A 19777-nucleotide genomic window follows, 5' to 3' on the forward strand; every position below is an offset into this window, starting at 1 on the left:
ACTGTCCAAATGTTTTCAGTTATATATATTTTTTGGTTATATTTATTTTATAACAACACCCTGTGCTATTTGTTCATTACCTCTTTGCCTCTCTTGACAGTTGGGACAGAAGCAGAAGGAGCTGGACCAACTGCAGAAGCAGAACAACCTCTTAAAGGAGCAACTAGAAAATGCGCTAGTGAGAGAGCAAAGTGCCAGGGAGGGCTATGTACTGCAGGTAGCTGCACTCTTTATATATCCCGCAACCTTATTTTTCTTTTAAATTGATACCACAACATGAATTAACTTAAAGAAATGTTGTGGTAGAGCGGTGTTAAGAATTGCAAAGTGAAAGTATGTACTGTACTAACAGGTGTGTGGGTGCTTATTCTCTGATATTGCTATGCGTGGTTGTGGTTTTCTTAGCATGAGATTTTCACTAACTGTTTTTTGATGGAGTTTCACATCTCATGGGAAAGTAACTGATTTGATCTGATGTGCTCAAGGTAAGAAAGAGGATCAATAAGCCTCACGCTGTGCTTTTTCCCTCTGCATGTGTCCTTTCGCAGCTTGATTTCTGCATGTTTTGTGTTTCTGAATAAGTGTGTGATTAATGCCTCTTTTCTTTTTTTCTTTCTTTCTTTTTTTTTTTTTTTTTACATTAAACACTTTTAGGTCATACCATGAAATCACATTATGTTTGGTCATGTTGTATTCTTTTAAATCACCATATTGATCACCCATTTTTTGGTTAATTGTTTTTTTTTTGGGGGGGGGGGGGAGGTGTTTGAAGGTGACTTCATCTAAACCTTTCTGTTTTCAAGTCACCTCTGAAAAAGCACAGTAGAAGCTTGAGGGAAAATTTACTTTCCTAAAAAAAAAGAGAAGTTATTTTCTTCCTGGTTATCCCCGAGATGTGGCTCTCTGTATTTAGTAGAGGGGAAAGTAACGTGATGATATTAATGAAACTATCTCATCAATCTTTTCAAGAGCGCAACACCTCCTACGTCTTCACCGCACAGAGTGCCATGGCAACACTTGCACAGGCTTAATCAAGATTTACAGGGTGAACTGGAGTCCCAGAAGCGCAAGCAGGACCTTGCACAGCAACAGATCCGGACATTGAAGAGAAGCTACACCGAAGCCCAGGATGCCGTAGAGCGCCACGAGTCCGATATTCAGGCTTTGCAGTCTAAACTTGCATCTGCAATGGCGGAAATTTTAGCAAGTGAACAGGCTGTGGCCCGGATGCGGAATGAGCTCAGGCTAGAGCAGGAGCGCTCAAAAGAACACGAAGAAGAATACAGTCATAGTGAGGCTACCCTACGAGCCCAGCTGAAGGACAGTGAAGACAGACTCCGTGAAGTAGAAGCTAACCTCCTGGAGAGAAACCAGGCCCTCAGGCAGCTGGAGCGCCAGCAGGCACTGCAGCGAGACCACGTGAGGGAGATACAGAGGTTGCAGGAGAAGCTGCAAGAAGTGACTGCTCGACTAACTGCTACAGAAGAGGGTCAGGCGCTGAAAGACGAGCGCCTTAAGCAGGAACAGCATAGCATGCAAGAGAGTCATGAAAGAGAGAGACAGAATCTGTGCAAAAGATTAGCTGAAGCTGAAACTGCACACAAGAAAGTAGAGGACAGGCTGTTCGAGGCTGAGCAGCAGGTAGAGGCCTTGTTAAGGGGTAGGCGGGCCTCAGGAGGTACAGAATGCAAGCAGGAAATGCTGAAGTTGCAAGAAGAGCTGGCTCAAAAGGCTGACATGGTTGAGTCACTGAAGGAAAGTGTCCGTAGACTGGAAGAAGAAAAAGGACATCTTACGTGTCGTTGTCAGGAACTCATCAACCAGATTGCTGAAGCAGACCGTGAAGTGAACAAGCTTCGCTCTCGCCTGGAAACAGAAGAAGCAGATTACTACACCTTGGAGCATTCATATGAGAGGGCTACCCAAGAGTTTCAGAAAATGAGCCAGTTCCTTAGAGAAAAAGAGGAGGAGGTCCGGCAGACTAAGGAGATGTACGAGAGACTGATGGAACGCAAGGAGGAGGACCTAAAAGAAGCACTTATTAAAATGACTGCACTTGGCAACAGCTTAGAGGAAACTGAGCTGAAGCTGCAAGCCAAGGAGGAGCTTCTCTGTCAAATGACTCAAAGCCTCTTGGACAAAGTTGAGCCTTGTAATGCTGAGAAGGATCTGCAAGCCAAGCTTGTGGTTGCAGAGGACCGCATTGCAGAGCTGGAGCAGCACCTCAATGCCCTACAGCTGGGGTATGCTAATCTACACATGGAAAGGCAGCAAATCCCAGAACAGAGTGAGGAGGAAAGAACATCACCCTCCTCGTTATCAAACGCAGAGCTTTCTTTAGACAATACATCCACAACAGAGAGCTCCCCAGACGATAAGGAGTCTCAAGCTAAGAGACCAAGGATACGTTTTTCGAGTATTCAGTGTCAAAAATATGTCAATTTCGAGGTCCTGGAGTTAACTGAAGGAACAGCTACTCCTGACTTCACAGCCCCACATGCTAATGACCCAGAGAAGTTTATCTCTATCATACATGCTCTTGAAACAAAACTGCTCGCCACAGAAGATAAGCTAAGAAACCTAACACAAAATCTGGATAGGCAACGATCCACCCAAGCAGAGGACTTGTCCGATATAGATTTAAAGATCGGCGAAAAGGATTCTTGCCCAGAGAAAGAGACTAGTGATGCAAGTGGTATACAGAGTAGTGCTGGCATTAAGCATTGTACCAATGCCCTTGTATGTGTGGAAAATGGTCGAGAAAAAGTTAGGGCTATTCTCAGTGGCTCACATGAAACAGATACACAGCTGCACTCATTGTGTGAGATAGAGAAGGATTTGTTCAATGCATCGCTGTACCTTCAACGGGGACAAAAGATGTTGGAAGAGCAATCACCAGCTTTCCATCCAAATCAAACCCCAGAGACTGTAGATAAAGAGGCAATGCACCTTTTTGCCAAAACTTTGTCCTTTGAGGCGATGGTTTTGAACAAGATGGCTTTGTTAATACAAACGTCAAAGTCTGACCTCCTGCAGGCTCTTACTGAGATCTGGGAGGACATTGAGCACATTAAAAGGAGTGACAAAGATTGCTTGGCTGTAGTTTATGCCGATGTCTTGACCAGGAAGCTGATTTTAGAAAGTGGGTTCTGGAAAGAACTTGAGAAAGCAGAGACGGATGTTGCTAAATCCAAAGAGGGTGGTGTATTAGATGATGTAGATGTTGATGCCAAAGTTGCCTTCAACAACTTCATTAAAGCAGAATTGGCCTACTCAATTCAAAATCTTAAGCTTTGCTATGAGGAGAAATTCAAAATACTTAAAAGGGAGCTAGCTGTAGCTCATAAAAACCTCTATGAAAGGGAAATGGCTTTGAAAGCAATTATTGAAGCCTCTAAAAGGCCTGATTTGAAAACTGTCATAAAAGAAGTCAAAAACAACTTTGGATTCAACAAACAAAAGCTGGCGGACATTCACCCTCCCGAGCTTGCTCCGTACATGGAGCAGATCGAAATAGAAGAAGCTAGAGACTTGGCTGAGGAAATCGTAGACAGACACTTGGCTGGTGAAATGCCCTCTTGTGGCATTGACTCTGTTGAATCACTGCAAAATGCTCATGAAAGCCTGGCTAATGAACTTCAAAGACAAGCAGCGATCCTCCACAAGTATGCCCAAGAACTAGAAAGTGGCGAAAGCAATCCTGGACTGTCTAAAATGATCCGATCTCTTCTAGGACACCAAACTTCACATATTTTCACAAGTACCTCTCTTTGTATGCGTGAAGCCCTCACCCAGGCTCAAGTGGCATATGTGGCATGTAGGTTACGGGCCATGCATGAACAAGATTTAGGCTATTGTAAACAGACCAGTCAAACTATGGATGATCTCGTGCAGCAGCATGCACGCAGTGTCACAGCAATCCAAGAAAAATATGAAGAGTCTTTACAAGAGGAGCGCCGGAACTTCAAGCAAATGGTGGAATCTCTCCAGAAGGAAAATCAGACACTTAAGAGTGAGATTAGCAAACGTGTGAATCAGCTCTCGCAGCAGCAAGTGGTCTTCTTAGAGAAAGAGTTTCAGAAAGAGACGGAAGACCTGAAGCAGAAGCATCAAAGGGAGCTGAGCCGAGCAGAACAAGGCTGTGCCTCAACAGAGCTGGCCCTCATGGAAGCAGCAGCTGACAGTCAACAAAAGTTAGAGGTTCTGCTAGCAGACATGGACACAATGGAGGAGAGGCACGAGAGTCATGTGAGGAAGCTCGAGGAGCAGTTTGAAATGAGGGTTTGCGAGCTCCAGCATATCCACAAGGACAACATCGAAAAGTTACGTTCAGAGTATGTGGAGAACATTCAGAGTCTCAAAGATCACCGATCTTACGATCAAAACCCTGAGGTCTCACAGCCACCTCCTTATGAGGAGGCCGCTACGCCAATGGAAGAGGAAGAGCAGGGAAAAGGGGACGATGTACAGCACATATCAGAGGTCGACTCCATGGTGGTTCTGAAAGACCGCATTCAAGAACTGGAGACTCAGATGAATAATATGAGGGACGAACTGGAGAACAAACACCTTGAAGGAGATGTGGCCAGCCTGAGAGAGAAATACCAGAGAGACTTTGAAAGCCTCAAGGTTTTTGCTCTTTCATTTTACCATTTTAGTGAATAAACCCTTTTTAAGGGAGAGAGATCAGTAGTTATTATAGCCAAAGAAGAATTAACTTTGATTCTTTGATTTCTAATCCTCAGTAACTGGTGATTCGAGTAACTGAGGATTAGGAATTGGGAAATGGTGTGATTTGAGACGAGTGAAACATGTTTAAATTGAACAGTTACATCATCTGTGGGCTGTAGCATGATTGTAACTGGAGCTTTAAAGGATGTCCTGAACTCCTAGGTGATAAATCATAACCACCGTGGTAACTGTAGACTGTATATAAAGCATGGAAATAGGCTCTAGGCCAAACCCCTTAGATCTCTAACGAACTGGACCAATGAAACTTCCCTTTATGTCAGTGTAAAGAAGTTTAACTACACATTTAATATCCCTGAGATATCTTTATATAAGTAAAATAAGCATATTTTCCACAATTTGTCTGTTCTTTTACATCATATAGAAAAGCTGCTGTGTTAAAAGAAAGAAATCTTTCAGCACAACTCTTTGGGCTGAAGTTGTAAGAAATAAATGTGTAAAATGACACAAAGTTCTGGTAGCTCATTACCCAGACTCCCCTGTAATTGTAAAGCAGAAAGTTTTTAATGGTACGGAAAATTGTGTCTTTATAAAATAGTTGCTTCAGTGTAAAAAAAATAAAAAATACAACAAAAAACAAACATAAATGTCTATAGTAGATGGAGGAGGGAGAATTTTTTCTGTCATTTAATTCTTTGGCTATTACTTAATTACTTTGGTATGGTATGAATGGCCAAAGGCAGGCTTTTATCACTGATGAGCTGTGACACTTATGAATATGCAGCTAAAAGTCCAAAATGTATGTACTCTTTCATATTTTCCAAAGCCATCCAGTGAGGCAGATTGCTGGGCCAATTCTGGCCTTTGGGCCTTATGTTTGACGCTGCTGCTTTAGGTTTTAAAACTGATGAAGTGTCTTAAATGTGCAATATTTCCAATGAACAGCAGGAGGCGACGACTTTGGTTTACATATAGAAGTCCTCAGGAAACACATTCGTAATGAGTTAATGGCCTCAGCATATTGAATACAACAGGACCTTATTGTATTTTTTATGTAAGTTAAAAATCTTGTTGGCCATCTGAGTCGGAGCTTCAAAAGCTTGCTCGATGAATGACATCAGTAGGTCGTCCATCTTTTATATACAGTCTCTGCTAATGAAAGTGTTGCTAATTAATAGACTAATAGAACTAGTCTGTTAATTAGACTAATAGCCTATACAAGACTGTTAAATTGATAAAATTTTAGAATTATGTTTCTAAAATGTTTTTATATCTATCTCAATCTATACAGACATATAGATATAAACTATGGGTTTGTTGTCTCAGGAAGGTTCTGATCTTTCGGTATTCTTCAAATCCTGCTGATCAGCTGGGGACATCCTTTTTTGTTTCAAACAAAGAGTCCTTTCTGACACAAATTGTATTTCAGTTTACTTTAAATACTCATTTGGGCATCAGTAATCACACCATTTCCCACTTTCAGAATAAAGTAGCCTATCAGAGTAAGAGTCTATCAGTATAAACTGCAGCTTGGCTGGCCTAGAATCTCTGCTTTACTCGCTCTGTTACTAACATAGACAATTTCTACTTCTAAAAGTCTTGCATGGCCTCTATCACTGATTTTTGCATGTAGTCGAGTGAGTTATAGATAATTTACTAAATCTGTAGTCAAAAATAAAAATGTAGCTGCAGTGAATGCATAATTCTTTTCGCAACGACAGATTGTTGACTTTTTCTTCCACTAGGCCACATGTGAGCGTGGCTTTGCCGCAATGGAGGAGACACACCAGAAGGTGATCGAAGACCTCCAGAGGCAGCATCAGAGGGAGATTTCCAAGCTCATGGAAGAGCGAGAGAGGCTATTGGCTGAGGAGACGGCTGCCACGATTGCTGGTAAAGAAAGGGTCTCATCGCTCGTAGCTGCTGTGCTTTGATGACTGTCATACAGTGACTTGATATATGTGCTCTGTTTTTTAATGTAGCTATTGAAGCTATGAAGAATGCGCACAAGGAGGAACTGGAAAAAACCCAGCGCTCCCAAATAAGCGGACTGAACTCTGACATTGATGAACTACGCTTACAATACGAGTATGTTTTACAAGGGGAAACCTAAACTTTGCATCCAGTGTATTTACTATATCAGTTGGGTGTCAACATTTAATCTTGACTGGGGCCTAAAAACTGTACTGATGTCTTGCAGTTGCTTTTGGGGGAAAAACAGTTTTATTATATGATGAAAGAAGCTTCTGCGCTGTGAAAAACACTAATGCATGTTGACACTGATTATCTGACTGTGTAGGGAGGAGCTGCAGTCCATCCAGAGAGAACTGGAGGTGCTGTCAGAGCAGTACTCTCAGAAATGTCTAGAGAACGCTCACCTGGCTCAGGCGCTGGAGGCCGAGAGGCAGGCCCTCAGGCAGTGTCAGAGAGAGAACCAGGAACTAAATGCACACAACCAGGTCAGACTCCGCAATCCTGCACACGTACTGTGAATACAAACCTGTTTTTGTCCACAGGTTTGAATAAGTCTCCATTTTTCTAACAGGAATTAAATAACCGGCTGACTGTAGAGATCTCTCGGATGCGCTCCTGTTTTAGTGGGGAAACCGCTCACTCATCACTTTCCCAGGGCAAAGATGTGTATGAACTGGAGGTATGTTTAAACGAACACACACACACACAGACGCTCAACTCATGTTGCTCTACACCCTAAGTGCCTCTCCCTGTCTTGTAGGTATTGTTACGAATAAAGGAGTCGGAGATCCAGTATCTCAAACAAGAAATCCACTCTCTGAAAGACGAGCTACAGTCTGCTTTAAGGGTAAGCACATCTCCCTGAGAGTGATTTAAAAATCTGAGGCCGTATATTCATCCCCAATCATTTTACCAGGACAAGAAATATGCCACAGACAAATATAAGGACATCTACACAGAACTCAGCATTGTAAAAGCAAAAGCAGACTGCGACATCAGCAAACTGAAGGAGAAGTTGCTCATTGCCACAGAAGCTTTAGGTGAGAGGACTGTCGATGGAACAGTTACATCTGGATATGGTGAGTAGAAAATGCTCAATTTGACTTTAATCTTTGTTCTTTTTAGTTCCCATTTATATCCAGATATCCGTGAAGTCTACTAACATGGCAACAACCAAAGGCTGAGCAAAGCTGTGTTTATTATAAATATGTTACAACTATCCAACCAGCCACCTTTAGTGCCACCCGGGGATTGTCTCTTTTTGGATTGCTGTTGGTTTGAACTGGGAAAAAATGCCTTCAATCCTCGAAATGTTTTTAACATTGTTTTGCTATCTTTATCCTTCCTGAGAAAGATGCGTCTTCCTCTTGGTAAAGTTAGGGAAAAATTTTTAAGATTACCACTTAAATGCGAACAGATGCTGTCGGTTATATATTTTTTGAAGAAGCATCACCACTGTTAATAATAGGGTCTTTATTGTGTTTTTAGATATCATGAAGTCCAAAAGTAACCCAGATTTCATGAAAAAAGAACAGTCGGCGAGCTCCAGGCATTCACGAGGTTTAAGGTCAAAGGTGAGTGTTTGCCGTGTCGTTTGTTGCTTCTGTGGTAGAAACGTGTTCAGAGTCGGTCAGAGGTCATGTTTTACTGGAAGTGCTTCAAGTGTTTCATCTGTCTGTTTTATCCGTCAGTCTGTCACCGAGCAGGTCTCATGGGATAGCTGACACTCCCATTGTGGGGTGATCCCCTCCCAACCCCCGCCCCAACATATGCTGTAGGTATAATGTGATAGACAAACAGCATGCCCTCCATGCCTACCTACCTAACTATGCATGATTTCATCTCCCCTCTGACCCCAAACTCTTTCTTTTGGCTCCACCGTGAGCAATCGAAATATGATATTTCAGCTGAATATCAGAGGTGTGAGGGTGTTACTCATCAAAAGATTTTTAGTTAGAGTCCTCTCCTCCTGCGACTGCAGAAACGGTTAAAAGATGAAAAGAAACTGTAGCGCTTTCACATCAATGAAGTACTGAGCTGTGCTGGGTACTCACTGTGAGGACTCCCAACTGTCTTTTGTTTTTGTTCTGTGTCGTTTTTCTTTATTTAAAAATGTTTTTTACATTAACAGTTTTTTGTTTGTGGCTGTTTGAATCCTCTGTTTTGGTGTTGTGCATACTCTTACGGTACTGTGCAAAAGTCTTGAGTCACCTCCTCATGTCTTCATTTTGCTTCCGAGGAGCCAGATGTTCAGTTGTTTAATTATATTGTGGTCTTGACCAATAATTTTTCAGGCTTTCTGGGTCCTTGTCCCCAGTTCCTGACTATTTTCAGATGAGTGTTTTCCTGTTTTTAAGCCACTCAACACTGACTTGAATCATTAAAGTACAAAAGAAGGCACCTAACTCAAGGATTTAACCAGTTTGGTTTACACATAACTTGAAAAAAATGTGTTTTTGCTATTTCTTTAGTTAAAAGCCCAACAAATGCCAAGATAACATAGTTGGACAGGCATAACAAATATTCTTACGTCAATAAGAGAAACTGTCTCAGCTTGGTGTGCAGCGAGTCCTTAAATGTGATTGAAATGGATAGAGAACAAAAAAAGGACAAAATCCAGCCGAGACCTGACACAGATGAGATATATTTGAAGGTTCATAAGAACTTTGCTTTCATGAAGCCATTGTTAACTGAGAACTTTACCTGAAGACTAGTTAAAGAAAACAGAGGAAAGCTTGGCTAAAAGTTTGAGCTGTGTTGCAGAGTAAAGGTGGTGATATCATTTTTCCAAGCAGAATATAAATAAATAAGGGCCGGCTCAAGACTTTTTCTCTGTACTGCATTTATGTGGCATGACCATATCCATTTATATTTTTCCTGTACGTCGTGTGTTTTAACCTTTTAAATTAAAGTGTGTCGAGCAGAACACATCTGGGATTAGAAGCTGTGACTGTTTTGTTGTTTCTGACTTTGTGGGTTTTTTTTCCTTTGCGTCTGTGTGTGTTTGTGTGTTCGCTCTTTTCTGCCCACATGCGCATTATTGCCTCATAACAGTAAATGACTTTGTTTGTCTTTAACAGAGCCTGAAAGAGGGACTCACCGTGCAGGAGCGCATGAAGCTTTTTGAGGCAAAAGATTCCAGAAAGATTTAACCTGAAAAGTTTTTTGCTTTTTTTTTTTTTTTTTCTTCTCTATTGTTCTTTTTTTTTTTTTTTACGCTTGCCGTGCCATCATGGGCTGAAGATGTTGGGGTGGCATCTGAGATCAAGGACTTTAATCTATCTGTTCTAAGCCTCTTTCATGTTTTAGCTCGATCTTGTCTCTTATTTTAATTCTTAAAGTACATACACTTACGATCAGGCCAAGTTGGAGTCGTGTCAAACGCGCTGTGAGAGAGATTCGATTACAGCTTTTCTGTTGATCCTCCAAAATGCCAAAACTGACAGCAATACATAATATGAATAATATATAAATATAAATATATCCCAATATTGAATTAAGTATCTGCTGTATTTTATTATTGTAATAGTGTCTATATCTAATAATTTTTAACGTGCTTAATGTTGCACCAGTTCTCCTGTACATAACTACTGGACACATGTAGACTATGGTTTGCTATTATTGTTGGGGCATCTGCTGTACTATTTGATTGATATTGGAAAACAATGTGATGCTTACCTTGGTATGATGTATGAGTGTTTTATAAAACGGTGTGTCTGTGTGTGGAAGTGGGGGGGGTGAGATTGCACTTACCTTTTGACTACTTGAGGAGGCTTGTTTTTATTCGTCTCAGAATCGGTGTAGTGACTTCCAGTCGATTTATTGCAGTGCAACCAAACATGCTGACTCGCGTCGCATTAGGTGACCAGCCGTGATTTGTTAGCGATACAGGAATTTATTTCAAATATCTTAAATTCTGACTTTGTGTTTGCTTCAGTGTGAGAATTATCATCTCCTTAAACCTGAACCTGTTTTTTGGATTTGCATGATCACGTTGCCTCCTTTTCCTACTCTTTGCTCTAGTGTGGCGCTCTAGACAATTATAAGCTTTGCTTTGCAAGTCCTACTGTTGAGATGCTGAGATTGAGATGTTTTACTGTAAGCGGCAGTCTTGAAGCACTTGGCCCAGTCCCTGACCTCTTACTGAAATCTAGTCGTGCCTCAAACTGAGTGAAGAATATAGACATCCATGAAACCTGTGCAGCTATGGATACACACTGTATAGTATTCAAACCACGCCTTGTGTATATAAATATATGCCACACGGAAGACTTCTGTGTTTTGTTTTAAACTTGTACCTTGCTCTCTAGCTCTATAAGAAATATATATGAATATTTTTTATTTTAATTTGAATGTATAACGTCAAATAAATGAAGTGTTTAAAAAATCTGTGGCTTGTATTTTTCTTTTTACAGACTTGGGATTCAGCAGTTTGTGCACCCATTCCTTACACAATTCTTCGTTAATTTATTATTTAGCTGTAAGGTGTGAGTCTGTTGTAAAGGCTCACCTTCTAGCACATTCACTTCACCAGATGCACCTTGTTTCTTTTCCTCACCTTTGATTGGGTGTGGTGCTTGGCCTTAATTGCACTCACCTGTCACACATATGTCACACAGTATATAAGGACTGCACTCACCTACCCCTCACTCTTTCTTCACTCCCACATGGGGCGGCAGCTGAGGTGAGTTTCTCTTTGAGTCTCCTGAGTTCATGTATCATTTTGAGTTACTTAAATCATACTTTATGTCCTTTTTAGAGAGAGCAGTCCATGTGTGTCTTTCTTTCCTTCCTTCTTTGCCTTATTGATTTGAGTTGAGAATAAAAGGAGAACCCTGTGAATAATTCTGAATCAGATGGCTGCTTTTTCTTATTCTAACCAGATGAGCCCATGATGCTGATTGCTTCAGCCCTGAACCAACCTTCCTTCAAAACAGAGTCTGTGGTGGAAGGACCTACTCACTGGACACTTGAATAAGTCCACCTTTCCAGTACCAGGTTGGACTCACTGATTGCCTTCAGAGCTGCCTTTAATTCTTTTGTAGATTCAACAATGTGCTGGAAATGTTCCTCTGAGATTTTGGTCCATATTAACATGAAGGCTTCACACAGTTTCCATGGTGACATCCCAAAGGTGCTCTATTAGATTGACATCTGCTGACTGGAGGCCTTTTGAGTACAGAACACTTTGAGCTTTGTGCCATAGTGCGTTACTCAGGTACACTGTGGTCATAAAGGGATGGACATGGTCAGTAACGGTACTCGGGTAAGCTGTGTTGCTTAAATGATGCTCAGTTGGTTCTAAGGAGTCCCACATTTCCTGAGAAAATATTGCTTTCCAGTCTTCAGTATTACCATTCTGATATTTGGCATCAAGAAGGTATTTTTACTCAGAGCTCACTGATAGTTTCTCGTTTTCAGTCTCTGAAGAGATGTTTGTTGGGAACCTCAGCCTGTCTGCCACCAACAGCCATGCCACATTCAGAGTCACTTAAATCACTTCTTTTTCCCACTCTGATGCTCACGAGGTTTTCTTGACCATGTCTACGTCCCTAAATGCCCAGAGTCAGTATCACAACAGTCAGGATGTTCTGTGCTACCAGTGCCTGGAGGCGGCTGCTGTACAGAACAAAGCTGGTCAGATGTCTAAACTCAGACCCACTTCAGTCTAGGTATGTAGTGGGTAAACTGATTTATTTGTTGAATGAGTAGTGAGCAAAGGTGAACAGAAAAGCAGAGAATATTGACTACCTTAGATTTTCTAGGTCCTGGAAGGAGCCTTGTTCAATAAAGTCGAGGATGTTTAATCGGAGGCTGAGCTCTGTTATCTTCAACAGTTTACTGAGAGACCTCTTGGTTGCTTGGTTCAGCAGGCTGAGCTGTGGGTGGAGCTGGGTGAGGGCACTGAATGCTTTTGACTCATCTGCAACTTGAAAAATAAACTGGCACCAGTCTCTTCAGAGGGATGAACCACTTATGGTCAGTGTTGTGGATTTTGTTCTTATCAAAGCTAAATAAAACCGGGAGGTTATGCAGGCCTTTGAATATGTCCTGATGAGCGGTGAGATTATTTCGATTCAGGGTTTTGAGAACCCTCAAACATAGTACTGGTGGGATTTAGCTTGAGTGTGTTCCCCTTACCCAGTGACAACTGAGCCACATCTCCAAGATTTGCATCCGGAATAATAACCACTTCCAGGGATTACGTTCCACGAACCTGGAGTTGGGTTCAGATAACTTGGATCCTTTTCAAGTTAACCGGTTTCAAATTAGATTCAGACAAAACTTAAAGTGCAAGAGATGCTACAAAAACAAAGAAATGCAACATTGCATGAGCTACACATACATATACTTATTATTTTACAGAGATTTCTTCATAAACAAAGAAAAAAGCCCCAGGAGAACTTCTGGATGTTATTTACTAAGAGATTGAGATACCTAAGAGTTGAAGAACCTCCAACCTCTTCACAGCTGAATGACTTGAGCATGTTGAGAGACAAATCAAGTTTCTGAACCACAGGAAGGATCAGAAGGAGGGTTCATAGGTGAGCACTTGCATCGTGGTGGATGTGTGAGATGTTGTTGGTTTAGAACAGGGCTGCCCAATCCCAGTCCTCGAGAGCTACTATCCTGCAGCTTTTAGATGCATCCCTACTCCAACACAGCTGAATCAAATGGTTTGATTACCTCTTCAGCATGCCATCATGTTTGGCAAAGGCCTGATAACAAGCCATTCATTTGATTCGGGTGTGTGGGAACAAGGATGCATCTAAAAGCTGCAGGACGGTAGCTCTCGAGGACCGGGATTGGGCACCCCTGGTTTAGAACATCCAGGATGTCCAGGTCTCTGAATTCTCCACCTTTTAGAGAAACTAACTGGTTCTAGCTCTGCTCCAGGTGTTTCAGCCTGAGCGATTCACCTGGGATCTCTGATCTTGTTCTTCTACAAGTTGATTGTAGTTTGTTATCAGGGAGGATGCTAACAAGATCACAGAGGTTAACAGAGTCACGGTTTGGCCACCACAGGACTTCTGTCTGGGCATTTAAAGCCAAGAGTACAGCAGGCTGAGGTGCTGAGCAGAAGCACAACAGCTCACAGCATCTTGACATCACAGCTGCTTCAAGACTGCAGTGAGGTCAGGCCTGAGAAATCTGAAGGTGCAGCAAGCTTTATTGGCTCCAACAGCTAAACACGAACGGATGTTCATCACTATGAGAGAGCTTTTCTTTGCATTCTTGTTGTCACGTACAAACTAGTCAGTGATGTAGTCAGTGGCTGATCTGTGATGATGGTAACGCACTTTTATCTTGTGGCTGATGTCTGAGGAAATATAACCCACGTCGTGCAAAAGATCACCCCGGTGAGTTTCTGTCGTTTCTGTCATTCGTGTTGTTTTCCTTTGTATTGTCAGCACTAACCCCAGGGATGCTCATCTGGCTTTGTCCACTTGAGGGCGCTATCATCTTGGCTCTTACTGTTCCCGAAACAAGAAAGAAAAAACACCCAAACAGGCCACAGACGCATGTTTTTCTAAGAAGCATCCAGATTATTTAATTTCACAGGGGTGGATTTTTTTCTGGATGCTTTTGCAGAAATTTTCTGTAAATTAAAGGGATTTTTTTTCCAGCCAAGGAGAAAATCTACAAATCAAAGATTTATATTATTCTTTCATTTTCTCCTTCTACTACTCTTAGTAATACAAACTACCTTGCACTGATAAAGACTTTCAGCACCTTCATTCGACCCTATATAATCATTGCCTCTGGTTTAATAATTTATTCATTATTATTATTATTATTATTATTATTATTATGTATTTATGGGGATTTCTTTAACTATTTGTTTTTTTTCTGATGTTCATAGGAGAGATATAAATCTAGTCTAAATTTCTTTATATGTATAACAACAATAAAAAACTATTCTATTCTAATTATAAGAATAAGACCTAAAATAGAAGAAGAGGACTGTTGTTTTTCATCTTGTTAGTTAGTGCAATGACAAATCATACAGTTTCCATGCACCCATCGCCTTCTGCTTATCCACTTCAGCCACCTTTCCCTTCTGCCATAGGGTGAAGGCCGGGCGGGTCGGCTGTCTGTTGCAGAAAACGAAAACATAAATTCAAAGCTTATTGTTCTTTCTTTAGCAGGAAAAAAAACGTGTGATATTGCAGGGACTAAATGTTGAATTTGCTGTTAAAATGAGCGGACAGTCATTTTTGGCCTGACCTCTTGAGGTCGAACATCCAGCGGTGGCTCTTCTGGTCGTGGCAGCTGACCTTTGCTGCTGCGTCTGGAGTGTGATGGTGGTGACGGGGCTAAAAGACGTGGGGCAGCCCTGCTCTCTGCGTCAGTCCTCGGGGGAGACAGGTCTCAAGTTTAGTTTATGTGGAGGTCGGCCCCGCAGCCAACCTTAGTAGTCGCACAGGTAACCCAGCCGATGGGCTTTGGCTTTAGGAGCTGCTTCACCTTTAGGACAACGTAGGCAAATTCAGGTCACGGTGCCTCTTTGGATCTATTTGTCTTTTTTTTTTTTCTCCCCTGTTTTTCTTTCTATCGATAAAGACTACAATGATAGCATTTGGCTTTGTGATTGCTCACCGTGCAGCAAAATGTTCAAATTAGTACCTTTTCTTTGCAAATATTGATTAAAATCTTCCCATTTTTCATTATTTTATGTGTCTTAACCCCTATTTTGCTCTGTTTTTGAAAAGAATGGATGTGTTTGTGTGTGTAATCCATTTTATTTTCAGCCCAACACGACATCATCCATATAAAAACATTAGCCTTTAAAACATTTTACATTAATTACATTTATTTTCAGTACAATATTTACAAATCAGCTCAGAGGATTATCTCTTGTCATGATCATTAATGTACACAATTGTTTAAATTCGCCTGTAAAAAAAATAAATAAATAAAAAATGCTGATGTAACATTTTTAAAATGTCTAAACGTCCTTTAGTGTATCAGAAAAAAAATCCTCCAGATTTTTCAGTCATTCTCTGTTTACTTTATACGGTGCAAAATGTTTCTGTGAACAACTGAGAAACACAGCGACTTTTTTTTTTCCAGCTGATGAAAGTCTGAGGCATGCCAGTAACCAAAAACAAAACTACACGTGAACCGCTGGATGGGTTCTGTTATATTACAGCCAGAGGAACAAGCAGAGTTTCAGTTGTCGGTAGCTGTTAAAGGGCTTGGAGGACAGTGGGTTTCGAGTCGCTGTATGGATGGGGGTCTCTTTGGGGGTCTCTTTGGGGGTTTGGCAGAGGAGGAGATGTCGGTGAACACTACTGATCGGCCGTCGGGGCAGAGCAGGACGCTGGAGTCGGCCTCACACTTGGTGGTTCTGCTTGCCCACAGAGCCTCAGCAGGACTGGGCCTCAGGCCAAGGCCACCAGGAGACAGGACCTCTGTGTTCACCACTGACGCCTGACTCATCTTGATCAGCATGTCCAGCGACTGTTTACGACTCTCAAGTGAAGCCCTTATCACCTTCCTCGCGCTCTCGTCCTCCTCGTCCTCTCTTCTCTCTATGAGCTCCTCGTCCTCCTCCTCTGTCTCAGTTGCGTTTTCCTTAAGACCCCCATCTTCCCTCCTGCTCTGATCGCCAATCGACTCCGTCGAGTCCCTCTTTACTGACAGGTCGAGAGGCCCATCGCTCTGCCGAGCTGTTCGCTCCAAAGCCTGGTGAATGTGAGAAAGCTCGCTGCGGATTTTGTTAAGGTGCTCCCAGAGATGTCTCTGGGCAGGAAGGTCTTCCTTCTCTAGGTGGGAGATTTTGCGCTCGGCCTCGTGGTACTCCTGCAGCGCCTTGGAGAGGTCACCGAGCAGAGCAGCGACTGACTCAGACGCCCCGATTGTCCTGGCGGCAGCTGAGTCCTGGCTGTTGGGTCTTCCACAGGTTGAGAGAGAAGATGTTTCGCTGGTGGGGCTGGTGAGAGGATCGTTGTACCACAGCTCAGTGGGCCGACCTTGAACATGAGCATCCTGCAAACTAAGAAAGAGTGAAAGAAAAGAGTTAAATAAATACTCCTAAGAGGTCTACACCACAACTACTACCAATTTTATTACAAAAACAGTTCTGAGCTGTTTACCTGTCCGAAGAGAAGAGAAGTTTGTCTGTCCCCACATTAAGAGTCGATGCAGTTTGAATATTTTTCAGAAGGTCTAAAGTCAAGCCCAAGTTTGGCTTCTTCTCCGCAGGGGCCTCTTGGTTTCTTAAAGGAGCTCCTGCCCTCTTCAGACCCCAGCTTGCTCTGCCTTCCTTGGCTGCAGCCTGCAGTTTATCCCCCAGCCTGTAGCCCTGATCAGGGGAGTCTCTCTGAGGTGACACCCAGCCAGCGGGAGTGATGGTAGATCCCGGCCTCACAGCAGGCACTTTCCACAGATTGACTTTGGGCTGGAAACTGGACAGAGGACTTGCTTCTAGAGTGTTTGTTGATGTCTTGAGAGGCTTGCTGGTGTCGGTCTGACTGGATGCCTGTCCGAATGTGTGCTCGCACAGGAAGGGGTAGTATAGTCGAGGGGGGATGAGAGTTCGATCTGCGTGTGCGCTGGAGGCTGGGTGTATCAGCTGAGCGGCCGAGGCCAGGAAGGGGAGCTGGGCGAGCTGTGCGTGGGTCTGGGCTGTGACACCGGAGGCTGCGGTGGGAATAGCTGAGTTCATGTAGGAGAAAAGGCCAGGGCTGATAGGATAACCTACCCCAAGCACTGAAAGGTTAAGCCCAGTGGGGTCCTGGTAATCCACCAGGTTTGGTGGTGGGGGGTAACAGGGGATTGAATTATTTACTCGAGGCTGAGGACCTTCAGCTTTGGCTTTAGTGTGGCTGGATGCCAGCAGCCGCCACTGCTCCGACAGTAACCCGGGAGCTGTTAGGCATGTCTTTGATAGCTTATAATGTCTCAGTTGGGCCTCTACCTCCACAGAGCGGGCTCGTAAAAACTGATCTTCGAGAGAGAGCATGTCATCGAGCTCTGAATCTGGCTGTTTTGTTTTCTTCCTAGTGCTTTCTGCTGCTTCACCTCTGTCGCTATCACCGGAGCTTTCTTTGATCAGCCCAGCGATCTCTACCCCCTCTCCTCGTCCCTCTTCATCTTCTGGTCCCTGGCTGTCTCTGCCCTCGCCATCCTCCTCTGCAGACCTCCTCTGACCCTGCCTTTCCTCAGTGCGAATCACCTGCTCTAGCTCATCCTTTCCGGGAGCGTGCAGGCCATGGGCCTGCTGAAAGGGCCGGAGCTGCTCTGGGTGCAGGATGTTGCCCTTTTTATACGGCCAATCTGACTCTATAAGCAGGGACAGAGAGTTCTTGCACAGGCTGTACTTCATATGGTTGTACAGGTGAGACTTCTCCATGCAGGTGAAGGGGCACTGGAAGCACTTGTAGTTGTAGGGTTTGCCCCACGGTCGGGGGATGTAGTGAGGCTTCTTCGGCTTGCGCTCCTTGTGTTTGCTGGCTGACGTGACTTTGCAGGTGTCATCCTTGGACATGGTTGAGTCTTGATATTTCTAAAGAGCGTGTGATTTAAATTTTGACAATTCAAGCTAGACTTTGAGATATTTCTTCAGAGTACATTTCATTTGTTGTGAGGTTTTCCTTAATTTTGCGAGTAGGTGGCGATGAAGAAGAGCATCATCTTGGTCAAATTGCAGCTGTACCTGTGAAATAAACAAGAGAGTGGATCGTGAATGAAAGCACAGACTGTATATATGATGTTTTGTTCTCTGCGAGTCAGAAGGAGGGATGCGGTTTTCATTTCTGTAAGAAAACAAACTATGAGAGGTAAAGTTCTGCGTGCACTGAAGGGTGATTTATGCCATTATGCACATATGTGTATTATGAGAGAACATTTGTTTTCTGCCCAAGCCGAGGGTTGCCACTAACCTAACTGCAGGGAGGCCCACGCTGCTCTGTTCTCACTGTACCTGCCACTACTCATTAGTTCCAGTGCAGTACCAGGCACTAGCAGGGCCCAGGGCTGGGGGCAAAGAGGGCTGTCACGGGGGACTCTGCACCTGTGCAGTGGGGTCTCACAGCATTCACAGCCCTGCTTGAGTTCTGGGGCCAGGCCCTCGAAGGCCGGCTACAGGCACCGCACGGCCATGCCTGGGATTGCACAGTGCTGGTATGCGAAGGAGAGAAGTTGGGGGTTTGAGGCCCGATTCCTAATGAGAGCCTGGCATCATGCCTATAGGGCGTCATTAGTGCCAGGACTGGGATCTGGGTCAGGACACGGTGCATAGGTTCCACTGCCTCGACTTACCAGCTCTACATTTAGACTGGGGTCATACTTGTTAGGCAATATTAGCAGGGATTATAATAGGTAGCATTTAATTGAATTGAATTTCCTTCTGATTGGAAAATATCAAAATATACATATATTTATTTACAGTTAGACATGTCTTACAAAAGAAGCCAACAAAACCTTTAAACCTGAGCACCTTTAAATATTATTACTGAGCTTTTACACTACTTTTAAACATTATGCTTTGTTTTATGAATAAACAGGCAGATTTATTGATTAATTTTATTTTTAATTTTCTTCTGCATGTGTTAAGCAGGCTTGTCTTTTGGATTTAAGAACAAATAGTCCCTGTAGAATTTTTTTCCCTTATTCCACTCTCTCTTTTTTTGCTCCTCTTCATCTTTTGTTATTTCATTAGTTCAAAATTTAGTTTAATTAACACCACTTCATTCCAATCCTTTCAGATAAATTCAAAAACATTTTTTCCCCATCTGTGAAATTGCAGAAACTTTGTGATCTCTTTGTACTGCGAGCGAAGCCATTGGGTGAAGCCTGCAGTGAAAAAGAAGATGCAAGCAGGCTAGTGCTCAGTTTAAAACACTCTGCTTTGGGGGCTTTTATTTTGCTGTTTTTTCCTCGGGACTCTCAAAGATGAAAGTCTACGTAAAGTTCAGGGTTCATGCTGAGGAAAAAAGAAACTTCACCAACTCTTTTTTCTTTAATGCACGGATCTCTTCCAAGACTAGAAACAAAGGAGAGCCAAGCAAACACAGGTGACGGCGTGGATCATCATCTGTGAGACCATGAGACGAAGGCTAACAAAGGATGGCTGCTGCTCACCACTTTCCCAACTGGACCCCCAGAA

The 19777-nt window shown here is 42.9% G+C and overlaps 2 protein-coding genes across 6 annotated transcripts in view; one reads left to right on the forward strand and one right to left on the reverse strand.

Annotated features, from left to right (window-relative positions):
* Positions 1 to 9815, forward strand: part of mpripa (myosin phosphatase Rho interacting protein a) — a 52598-nt gene extending 42783 nt beyond the window's left edge. For 2 of the 4 annotated variants that reach the window (XR_014906476.1, XR_014906477.1), the window contains 10 exons: positions 101 to 217; positions 970 to 4629; positions 6435 to 6582; positions 6672 to 6777; positions 6989 to 7148; positions 7235 to 7342; positions 7424 to 7510; positions 7580 to 7742; positions 8152 to 8437; positions 9744 to 9805. Coding sequence is in view for 2 of the 4 variants with exons in the window: in XM_085361307.1 (XP_085217433.1) it covers positions 101 to 217; positions 970 to 4629; positions 6435 to 6582; positions 6672 to 6777; positions 6989 to 7148; positions 7235 to 7342; positions 7424 to 7510; positions 7580 to 7742; positions 8152 to 8387 (4785 nt within the window). In the remaining 2 variants the exon portion in view is untranslated. The other 2 variants (XM_085361308.1, XM_085361307.1) reach the window with 2 other exon arrangements.
* A 6022-nt stretch (positions 9816 to 15837) lies between these two features.
* Positions 15838 to 18157, reverse strand: prr35 (proline rich 35). 2 transcript variants are annotated; one of them, XM_085360636.1, is made up of 2 exons: positions 16799 to 18157; positions 15838 to 16698 (listed from the first exon to the last, which is right to left on the reverse strand). In XM_085360636.1, exons 1-2 carry the CDS (start codon positions 18155 to 18157, stop codon positions 15838 to 15840), a joined length of 2220 nt encoding a protein of 739 aa, XP_085216762.1. The 2 variants fall into 2 exon arrangements, with proteins under 2 accessions (XP_085216762.1, XP_085216761.1); XM_085360635.1 differs by having other exon boundaries at positions 15838 to 16663; positions 16764 to 18157.
* Between the last annotated feature and the right edge of the window lie 1620 nt (positions 18158 to 19777).

The sequence above is a fragment of the Diplotaxodon limnothrissa genome, linkage group LG8, assembly GCF_057381915.1.
Source record: "Diplotaxodon limnothrissa isolate DT_005_m linkage group LG8, D_limnothrissa_male_GT1.1, whole genome shotgun sequence".
Lineage (NCBI taxonomy): Eukaryota > Metazoa > Chordata > Actinopteri > Cichliformes > Cichlidae > Diplotaxodon > Diplotaxodon limnothrissa.